Genomic DNA, 11,289 nt, shown 5'->3' with positions numbered 1-11,289 from the left:
AGTGACGACTAGGTGCCAGGACTCCTGGGTTCTATCCTCAGCCCTGGAAAGGGAGTCAGGCCTAATGGGTAAAAGCAGTGAGGACTAAGAGCCAGAACTCCTGAGTTTTATGTGTGATTCTGGGAGGAAGTTCAGTCCAGTGTGTAGAGGGGAGGAACCAGATCTGGAGGTTCTATTTCTGTCTCTCATAAAGACTGTGGGACAAGCACCCCTCATAACTTGAAGCTGAGTGGTTAAGGCACTCAGCTGGCCTGTGACAGACTCAGATTCATTCCCTCTCTCTAGCTGATGATAAGTTATTTGAATTCCCACTTTACAGGACAGTGCCTGCACCACTAGGCTATGGGCTGTTCTGAAATGAGACTGTCTCAGTCTCTCCTGTTTAGGGTGACTAGACAAAAAGTGTGAAAAATTGGGACGAGGGGTTGGGGGTAATAGGAGCCTGTATAAGAAAAAGACCCCAAAATTGGGACTATCCCTATAAAATCGGAACATCTGGTTACCCTACTCCTGTTGTAGTTGCTCCATTTTCTATCAATAATAAAATAGTCATTGGAGCGGGACTTGAACTCGGCTCTTCCAAATACCAGGTGAGTGCCCCAAGTACCACTCTGGAGAATCACTCTCATGCATGTTTGCTAGCCCAATGACTCTCCATTGTCAATCGCACAATCATTCCTGAAGGCAGTGGAGAGTTACTGGGAGAGAGGTGGAGATGCAGTCTGATGTAGTGGTTTGTGGAGAGGACTGCAAGTCATGATACCTCACTTGTGTTCCCAGTTCTGTGAGGGAGTTGAGTCCAGTGGGTAGAGCCAGAACTCCTGGCCTGTATTTCCATCTCCAGGAGGCTTGTTGCATTTAGTGGGTTAGAGAAGGGGCCAACGGGGAGTCAGGACTCCTGGGTTCTCTTCCAAGCTCTGGGAGAGTGTTGAGTTGAGTGGTAAGAGTATCAGGAGAGGAACCAGAAGGTCTGTCTCCAACAGCAAGCGTGGAAATCAGGCTAAAACGGAGGACGGAGCATCGGATCTCCTGAGCTGTATTCCTGACTTGAGTATACTGCATAATTCTGGCTGGGTTTGGTCTCCTCCCTGTGAGATAGTGCTCCCATTAGAGCAGTTTAAATGGAGGGTAATTCCATGGTATTCAGTGAACTTACCCCACATTCACAGCAGTGCTCTGACAACAGAATTGGACCAGTGAAACCTCCAGATCCCCTCGATAAACTGAAGATAGTAACATTTATACAATGTTATCCAGAGATTGCGCACATCTGGGTGACGGAGGTATACAAATACCTCAAAAGGAATTGCTCCTATTTCTTCTCTCCATCATCCTGGAGTAAATCAGGAGTAACTCCACTGGAGTCCATTGAGATGATTCTATTTTCTCTCATCCCAGTGTAAACCAGGAGTAACTCTATTATTTTCTACTGTTTTCACCATTCTCATTCCCATATTACACCAATCTTCACAAGCTAAAGGTCTGACTCAATGAAATTAGGATGGTTTTTAAAAAGGAGAGTTATTTTACTGATCTAATGCTGGCCTTTGCTCTTTTCTTTCCTTCTGCAGACATCACACCATGTCCTGAGAAAGAAAATATCCAACTGAACCATCGTGACCAAGTTCCTTGTCCTGGGATTCTCTGATTTTCGGGAGCTGCAAATTTTGCACTTTGTGGTGTTTCTAGTGATTTACCTGGCATCCCTGATGGGGAATATTCTTTTTTTCATGGCCATAGCCTTCAATCACCACCTTCACACCTCCATGTACTTCTTCCTGATGAATCTGTCCATCGTAGACCTCGGCTCCATCTCTGTCATTGTCCCCAAATCCATGGCCAACTCCCTCATGAACATCATGTCCATTTCCTATGCTGGGTGTGTTGCCCAAATCTTTTTCCTTCTCTTCTTGCTGGGAGCGGATTTTTCCCTTCTCACCATCATGGCATACGACAGATATGTTGCCATCTGCCAACCACTGAACTATGAGGCACTGATGAACAGCAGAGCTTGTGTCAAAATGGCAGCTGGTGCCTGGATCAGTGGGATTCTCTTCTCTGTGCTACACACCGGGAACACATTTGCATTGCTCTTCTGTGGAGGCAACATGGTGGATCAGTTCTTCTGTGAAATCCCTCAGCTGCTGAAGCTCACCTGTTCCGATTCATATCTAAGTGAAATTGGGGTTCTTGCCTTTACAGTATGTTTAGTCTTAGGCTGCTTTGTTTTTATCATTTTGTCGTATGTTCAGATCTTCAAATCAGTGCTCAGGATCCCCTCTGAGCAAGGCCGGTATAAAGCCCTATCCACCTGCCTTCCTCACCTCACTGTGGTGTCCTTGTTTGTTTGCAGTGGGGCCTTTGCCTACCTGAAATCCACCTCCAACTCACCATCTGCTCTGGATCTTGTGGTGGCAATTCTCTATTCCGTATTGCCACCAATCATGAATCCAATTATCTACAGCATGAGGAACAAGGAGATCAAAGTTGCCCTGAGGAGACTGACTGGTTGGAGATTATTCACCCAAGAATAAAATGTCTGAAGAATTAATTTTCTGTCTTTCTCTAATTAAAGTTTGCTTACTTAGTATCTGTTTGTTTAATGTCTGTTATTTCCATGACTGCACAGCTTGCACACAACCAGGTCTGATTTTGACCTCAGTTGCACCAATGCAAATCCAGATTTATTATGCAGATGTCACTGCCACTGGAGTGATTTACACCAGTAGAAAATCTGGACCAGTTGTGGCGTAAATGAGTATAAATTGTGTGCACGAGAGGAATCAGACTTTCATTCTATGCCAAAACAATATCTGTTACACTACTTGGCTACTTGTACCCATTCCATGGCTACCGAAAACAATGATGGGAGTTGTCTTGCTTGCCTGTTTGTATAAATCAGGAGTGGCTTCGTTGGAACCAAAGGAGTCAGACTGGTGTAAGACTGGAGTAGATGAGAAGACATTTCGGGTAGATCTTCAACACACCACCGTCGTTCCATTGACTCTGGTGGCACTAAAGCAATTTGCAGCATCTGACCTATTGCCTCCAAAGGAAATGTATATCCATTGCCATTATCTGGGGAGTGGGTCCATTGTCTTATAAACCACCATTCATGGCCTAACCACGAAAGGGGGACAAGGAGCCAGCCTATGTCAATCTGTCTCATGTGCATATTCAGGCGTGAGAGATGGAGAGACTGGCTAGAAATTACAGGAAGGTTTCTAACTACCAGTGGGGTGAGGTTCTGGAGCAGCCTGCCAATGGGAGTTTTGGGGGGCAAAACACAAAATTCATTTTAAGACAGAATTGAACAGATGTCTTAGTGGGATTGTATGATGGGGCTGCTTGTGATGGTGGAGGGCAGAGCTCAGCAACATTGGGGATTACTTGAGGGGCATGTCTTATGTTCTTAAAAGCTCATGCTTCAGGGATTCATCTGGCCAATGTCAGGGGTCAGGAAGGGATTCCTCCGCCTGACCCAGTGTATTCTGGGAGGTTTTTTTCAAATCTCTGAAGTATTTGGCAGCCCTGGCTGGAAATGGGACTTTGGGTGGGATGTGCCAGGGCTCTGACCTGACACTGAGCCATTCTCTCTTTCTCGGGTTTTTGCCTGGCGGTTCTTGCCCACATGCTCAGGGTCTAACTGATCACCATGTGGGTATCAGGAAGGAATTTCCTCCCTGGTCAAATTGGCAGGGACCATAGGGGTGGTGGTGTAAAGTGTTCACTTTCCTCGGCAGCATGTGGTGCTGGTTATTTGCCAGGATTTTCTGGGTGTATCTAAATCATTTCCCTGCCATTAAGGGGGCCTCGGGCACAGAACCATCTAGTCTCCAGTAGAGCCCATGGAGCTGTATTAGTACAACTGTCTGTGATGCCCTGTCCTGCTGCTGGAGGAGGTGACTCCAGCTCAGATGAAGCCCATGACCTCTGCAGCTGCGCATTGTTGTCAAGGGTTTTTTCCCCACTTTGAACTTTAGGGTCCAAAAAGTGGGGACCTGCATGATCACTTAATTACTAGCTTAAATTTGGTATGCTGCCACCAGCCAAAATATAGTGTTTGGCACACTTCCTGTTCCCCCAAAACCTTCCCTGGGGAACCCAAGACCCAAATCCCTTAGGTCTTAAAACAAGGAGAAATAAACTATCCCCTCTCCTTTCCCCCCCCCCAGACTTTCCCCTCCCTGGGTTGCCTTGGGAAGCTACACAGATCCAAACTCCTTGGATCTTAAAATAAAGAGGAATTAACCATTCCTTTCCTTTTCCCTCCACCAATCCCTGGTGAGTTTAGACTCAATCCCTTGGATTCCAGAACAAGGAAAAATCAATCAGGTTCTTAAAAAGAAAGGTTTTAATTAAAGAAAGAAAAGGTAAAAATTATCTCTGTAAAATCAGGATGGAAAATGCTTACAGGGTATTCAGATTCATATAGCCTAGAGGAACTCCCCCCGCCAGCCTGAGATTCAAAGTTACAGCAAACAGAGGTAAAAATCCTTCCAGCAAAAGGTATATTTACAAGTTAAGAAAACAAACATAAGACTAATCCGCCTTGCCTGGCTATACTTACAATTTTGAAACATGAAAGACTGATTCAGAAAGATTGGGAACACCTGGGTGTACTTCTGGTCCCTCTTAGCCCCAAGAGCGAACAACGAACAAAACGAACAGTACAAACAAAGACTTCCCTCCACCAAGATTTGAAAGTATCTTGTCTCCCCTTTGGTCCTCTGGTCAGGTGTCAGCCAGGTTCACTGAGCTTCTTAACCCTTTACACGTAAAAGAGACATTAACCCTTAACCATCTGTTTATGATAGAGCTGTATTAGTACAACTGTCTGTGATGCCCTGTTCTGCTGGCTGGAGGAGGTGACTCCAGCTCAGATGAAGCCCTTGACCTCTGCAGCCGCGCATTGTCATTGTTTAAACCCCACTCATTGGCAATGCGTGTTATGAGGCCTCTCTGTGCTCCACCTACAGGATAGCGGGCTGTTCCAGTGGTTGTCAGGCAGACTGGCTGTTCAGTTCAAGCTGTAGAAGCTCATACTTTGGGCCCTAGATGTCTCTGGTTGAGTTCCCCAGGTGCCAGCCTAGCTTAGATGGTGACTCTCGCATACGCAGAAGTGGCCTGAGAACTCCAGACGACCTTATTCCTGCACTAATCAGAGGCTGTTATTGTCTACCAAGCAACTGCAGAACAGCAGTGGGAGTAAGACCTAAATGAGGAGGGTCTCCTTAGTGAGAGGAGAGGGAGTTTTATTCACAGATCATCTCAGACATGCCCATTCCTAGTCCCTCTGTACCCTGGAGACCAAAGATGCATGGCATGGGCGAGGGGATGTTTTGCTCTCAGCTCTGATTGGTAGAGATGGACAAAGTATCTTGTCAATGGGAAATGCTTGTCATGACAGATGCTGCTATGTCTTTAGCTGAGTTAAACAATCTTCCAAAGACTTTAAAAAATTTTTCCTAGCTCTTCCCTCAACTAGGTTGGCCACTGACACATTCCCAGAATAGCGGATCTGACAGGTTGGATCACAGGGAACTGCCACCTACTGGATGACTCATGACTCTGTCTTCTCTGCCAGCTTGGGACTTCAATGCCTTGCCTGGTTTGAGCCAGACACACTTGACTGCTAAAAACACCTACCCATGTCTGAACCACATCCGCCAAAAGCTGCAGGCTTAACTGAAAACAGCTCAAGAAGTGCTCCTTTCTTCAACACTCAAATACCCAATTCTGAATGGGGTCCAACCCCCAAATAAATCCATTTTACCCTGTATAAAGTTTATAAAGGATAAAATCATAAATTGTTCACCTTTTATAATGCTGATAGAGAGATATGCACAGCTGTTTGCCCCTTTCCTCAGATATAAATACATACTCTAGGTTAATTAATAAGTCAAAAGTGATTGAATTAAAAACAAAAAGTAGGATTTAAGTGGTTCCAAGAAATAACAGACAGAACAAAGTGAATTACCAAGCAAAATAAACAAAACACACAAGTCTAACCCTAATATAGTAAGAAAGTGACTCCTGATGAAATCTCACCCTCAGAGATGTTCCAGTAAGCTTCTTTTACAGACTAGCCTCCTTCTAGTCTGGGTTCAGCAATTACTCACACCCCTGTGGTTACTATCTATTGTTCGAGTTTCTTTCAGGTATCCTACAGGGGTGAAGAGGCTATCTCTTGAGCCAGCTGAAGACAGAATGGAGGGTTTCCAGGGGCTTAAATGGAATTTCTCTTGTGGGTGGAAACCCCTTCTCCTCTCCTGTGCAGGGTCCAGTAGCAAGATGAAGTTTTGGATTCACATGGACAAGTCACATGTCCATGCATGACTCAGAACTTTACCGGACGATGCCACATTCCCAGGAAAGCTCAGCAGTGGATTGATGTTTCTCAGAGTTCATTGTTTGCTTAAGTGTTTCTTGACTGGGCACTTACTCAGAATAGTCTTTTCTCAAGATGCTGACCAACTGCTTCACTGAGGCTACTTAAAATCAGACAAGTACACAGCCAATATTCATAAGTTCAAATACAAAATGATACATGCATGTAAATAAGATGAATATATTCAGCAGATTATAACCTTTGCAGAGATATGTTACATGGCACATCTAACATAAAACATATTCCAGTCCTATCATATTTACACTTATAAGCATATTTCTATAAAGCATTATGGGGCTTATTATTTCTAGAAAGCAACATCACACCTGACATTCTGCTACTTCTGGAAAAACTGTGGTCCCGCCCCTACCTCATGGCCCTTCCTGCCAGTGTGATCTTGCATGCGTCTCTCATCCATGATACTGGACAAAACTATGTCTGATTTTCTTTCAGTACCAGACATGGGACAAACCACACAAAAAGAGTTTTATCCAGCTTAAAACCAAATGAATAGCCAGCTACACGCCATGCCCACCACTCCCAAACAGCTCAGCTTCCTAGACATCTCCTCTACCAGGAAGAAGTTCTAACAAATTGGATCTCCTGCATTCTGCCCCAGAGGCACTGATGGTGGGTATATTGTCCAACAGTGAACATTGTGGCTCCCTTCTGGAGTAAGGCCTAATGGAGTTAAAGGAGTCCTGGGGAACTTGACACCCTAGGACTCTTAGAAAATTACAGCTCTGTTCTTAGACCAATCTCCTGTCTTCTCCCTAGACATGATGCCTTCAGGTTAGATGTCTGTATCAGGGAGCTTACCCTGCTCCTGCTCTGAAGAGCTTAAAACAGCCCTAGAGGAAGGTTGTGGCTGGGAGATACTAAGCTGGGCTGATTGGGAAGTGGCTGCAGCTGGGCCACACCCCAATCAGGCCACAACTGAAAAAATGCTGTGAGCCAGGAGCCCAGGCAGTTTCCCTCTGTGTGTAGAGGGAGAAGGGCCTGGCTGCAGGGGGCTAGACACAAAGTATTTGAGTGAAGCAGGGCTGGGGAAAGGCAGAGGAGCTGAGGAGCTCCAGCCTGGAAAGACCCAGGCTGCAGCCTAGCATTGGGCTAAAAGGTACTGGGAGTTGCAGGGGGCAGCCCAGGGGAAGACCAAGGCAGCAGGTCTAAATCCAACCTTGCCAGTGATGAGTGGCTGATACTGCAGTCTGCCCCAAGGTATGGGGGCTAGACAATGACTGGCAGTAGCCGTATATTGAGGCAAGGTGGGAATAGTGGGTGGGGGTTCCCTGAGGAGGGGAGACCCTAAGACTGAGGGGTTACTGCCAGGGGCAGCATCCCAGATAAAAGGGCAACAGGTCCAGGGACAGACTCGGGAGCCAGAGGACAGGCAGATCACCAGCCTGCAGAGGGCGCTCCGGAGCTGGAACTGAGCTAATTCCCAGGAGTCACCAGCAGGAGGCACCGCAGGGGTGAGTCCTCACATCTACATGTCAGCTACACTGCCTGGAGAAGTGCACTTGCCTTATAGGTACAAAGAAGGATTTAGTTCTCCAGGGCTCTCTATTAATGACATAACTAACAAGAGACTTCCAATCCCTCCCAACCTGGCATTTCTGTGATTCTAGGATCTCTGGTGGATATCGAAGATCATGAGTCAATGGTCCCATAGCTGCATCCCAGGGTATCATTGCCCAGTATAGACACCTGCACTTCATCACCTAAGGCCTGGTTTTCAAAGGTGTTTAGGTGCATGGCAGGTTTTTCTAAAGGATATAGGTGTCCAAAACTTATTGATTTCAATGAGAGTTAGATGCCTAATTGCTTTTGAAAAACCCACTAGATGACTAAATACCCCCTGGGGCCTGGATCCATAAAGAGAACCAGGCGTGGTGACCCACAGTGCAGCAACACCAGCTTTTAGGCACCTAGAAAATCACTGGGACAACAATAGGGTCACACAGCCTGAGTCAGGCCCCTGGACTCCCTATACAACTGATAGAGAGAGACAGACACTTAAGAATGGGAGTCACAAAATCCAGCATGCTAGGAGAGGAGGCGCCTGAGCTAGCCGATGGGAAAGGCTGAGGAGAGGAGTGTATGCTAGCTTACAGAGAGATGCTTAAGTCCAGTCAGGCAGGCCCCTGTGTCTGCTAGGTCCACAAACCAGTGGAAGATAGGTGTGTGCTCCGTCTAGGGCCTGATCTGTTAGTACCCGATACTTGATGACATTAAATGGATACTCCCCTCCAATCAAACGTACCTCGCCCTCCAAACCCTCACCCACCAAAAACATCTGGAACAAAGAAACAAATCAATCAACCAGCAAAATACAGCATATCTTCGCTATAACCAACCCCTGGGGATCCAAGGCATTTGTTCGTTAAAGCCACAGGTCCATTGTAGCAAAAGAGCCCTGCTGCTGGAGGCAGCAGCTGACACCTTGAGCCTCCTGGCCATGGTAGAGGCTGACAGCTCTTCGGTCAGTAGTGGGGGCAGAGAGCTCCTCTGGCCTCGGGGCTGCAGCAGGGGCAGAATTTTTACTCCCCACCCTGAAAAAAGGAGAAGAGCCAGAGACCCCAGGTGTGACTTTGATGTGGTAACTGTTTTTATGTGGAAAGTGCTCTGATACCATGGTGATGGGTGGCAGAACAACATCCTCAGACTGATCGATTGATCAATAGATGGAGGGGTATGTATGGAGATGGATGGATAGTGAGACATGATAAATTCATGGAGGATAGATCCGTCAATGGTTATTAACCATGAGGGTCAGGGATGCAACCCTGTGCTCTGGGTGTCTCTAAGCCTCTGGATGCCAGATGCTGGAATTGGACAACATAGGATGGGTCACTCAATAATTATCCTGTTCTGTTCATTCTCTCTGAAGCATCTGACATTGGCCAACGTGTGAACACAGGATATTTATATAGGTGTAAATTTATAGTAACTCCATTGACCCGAGTGCAGTTTTTCTAGATATTTACACCAGTGTAAATACCTCAGTGTGCGCAAACGGATTGCACGTTATGTTCTCATGGAGACAATAATGTCAACAGTTGATTATATTTATAAAGAAACACAGAATGAGATGATGGTCATGGGAGAAAGATGGCCATTTTATTTTTTTGGAGAATAGCCTTGACCCAATCATTTTCCATAGGGCAGCTTTGATATCCTTGTTCCTCATGCTATAAATGATCGGATTCATCATGGGAGGCACCACGGAATACACAACAGCCACAATGAGATTAAGACCTGAGACTGAACTGGAGGTGGATTTAATAGAGGTAAAACTAGCAGTGCAAACAAACATGGAGACCACAATGAGGTCAAGGATGCAGGTGGAGAAGGCTTTATGCTGGCCCTTCTCAAAGGAAATTCTCAGCACTGTTTTGAGGATCAAAATATAAGACACAATTTTATATATATTAAAAAAGCAGTTTAAGGCAAAGTACACACTAAAGGCAATAGCCCCAATTTCTCTGATATATGAGTCATAGGAGGCAAGTTTGAGGAGTTGTAGGGTTTCACAGAAGAACTGCTCCATCTCATTGTCTGCCCAGAAGATTATTGCAAACCTGTTCCCAGTGTGCAGTGCAGAATTGAGAACACCGCTGATCCAGATACTGGCTGCCATTTGGACACAAGCTCTCCTGTTCATCATTGACTTGTAGTGCAGTGGTTGGCAGATGGCAATGTACCAGTCGTACGCCATGATGATTAGTAAGGGAGGTTCAGCTGTAGCAAAGAAAAGGAAGAAAAAGACTTGGATGATGCATCCGTAATATGAAATGATCTTGGTGGTCATGAGGGAATTGGCCATGGACTTGGGGTCGACAATGGAGATGCAGCCAAGATCTAGCATGGACAGATTCATCAGGAAGAAATACATGGGGGTGTGAAGATGGTGGTCGAGGGATAGGGTTTTGATGATGAGAAGATTCCCAATCAGGGCTACCAGGTAAATCCCTAGAAACACCATGAAATGCAAAATCTGCAGCTTCCGAATGTCAGAGAATCCCAAGAGAAGGAACTTGGTCACGGTGATTTGGTTGGACATTTTCTTCCTCAGTACATCATGTGATGGCTGTGAAGGGAAGGACAAGGGCAATGGCCAGGGTTCGGCTGCAGTCAGTATAGGCCTTGCTGGATCCCTAGGCATAACTAACAGTATGAACCAATGGCTGCAAATAAAAAGAGATGAAATAGAATGTATGGCTTTGAAATTACAGTATTATTGGACAATATTTGCATTCCTCAGACTTTCTTAAAGCTCAGTTTCCAATTATGCGTGGTCAGAAATTTTCTACTTAAATTGTTTTCAAAGGAAAATTGTGTTTTCAATTAATCAAATTTTCATAGAAAGTCTTAGGTATCCTCAAATATATTTCACAGATACTTCATATATATATGTATATAATATGAAGTATCCGTGAAATATATTTGAGGATACCTGAGACTTTCTATATATACACATAGGAAAACTGAAAACTCATTTTTTTGGGTTGATCTAGGCAGAATAAAATTAGTTTTGCTGCAAAAAATGTTTGTTTCTCACTTGCCAAAACATGAAAAATTGGAGATTTTGGGGAGTCTATGAAAACCCAACTTTTTGGGGATAAAAAAAAACCCACTGATAGGCTCTAAATGGTTGATTGACTTGATAGCAAAAGTCTTAAGGAATTCTAAACATAATTCAAATTTATGTTCTTAAATTAGCCCTGTATATTAATGCTCTGACATATTTAATTGAAATGGTAAACTTACTGTGCTGGTCTTTGTGGAATTTTTCCCAGCTTGTGATGCATTTGAGCCTCCAGTGTTAGGAATCATCGGTCATATCTATCTATCTATCTATCTATCTAACTATCTATGCACCCGCTGCCAGGATTGTT

General features: G+C 45.0%; 2 protein-coding genes across 2 annotated transcripts; one reads left to right on the top strand and one right to left on the bottom strand.

The window, feature by feature from the left end:
- Nucleotides 1-1,271: 1,271 nt before the first annotated feature.
- On the top strand, nt 1,272-2,534 carry LOC127032159 (olfactory receptor 14A16-like). The gene has a single exon (XM_050919169.1). It carries the CDS (start codon nt 1,710-1,712, stop codon nt 2,532-2,534), a length of 825 nt encoding a protein of 274 aa, XP_050775126.1. The 5' UTR covers nt 1,272-1,709.
- Nucleotides 2,535-9,443: 6,909 nt separating this feature from the next.
- Nucleotides 9,444-10,454, bottom strand: LOC127032158 (olfactory receptor 14I1-like). Its single transcript, XM_050919168.1, has one exon. The coding sequence runs from the start codon at nt 10,452-10,454 to the stop codon at nt 9,444-9,446; it is 1,011 nt and encodes a 336-aa protein (XP_050775125.1).
- Between the last annotated feature and the right edge of the window lie 835 nt (nt 10,455-11,289).

The sequence above is a fragment of the Gopherus flavomarginatus genome, chromosome 12 (genome assembly GCF_025201925.1).
Source record: "Gopherus flavomarginatus isolate rGopFla2 chromosome 12, rGopFla2.mat.asm, whole genome shotgun sequence".
Taxonomy (NCBI): Eukaryota; Metazoa; Chordata; order Testudines; family Testudinidae; genus Gopherus; species Gopherus flavomarginatus.
Note: the sequence above shows the minus strand (reverse complement) of the source record. Positions and strands in the feature narration are given on the sequence as shown.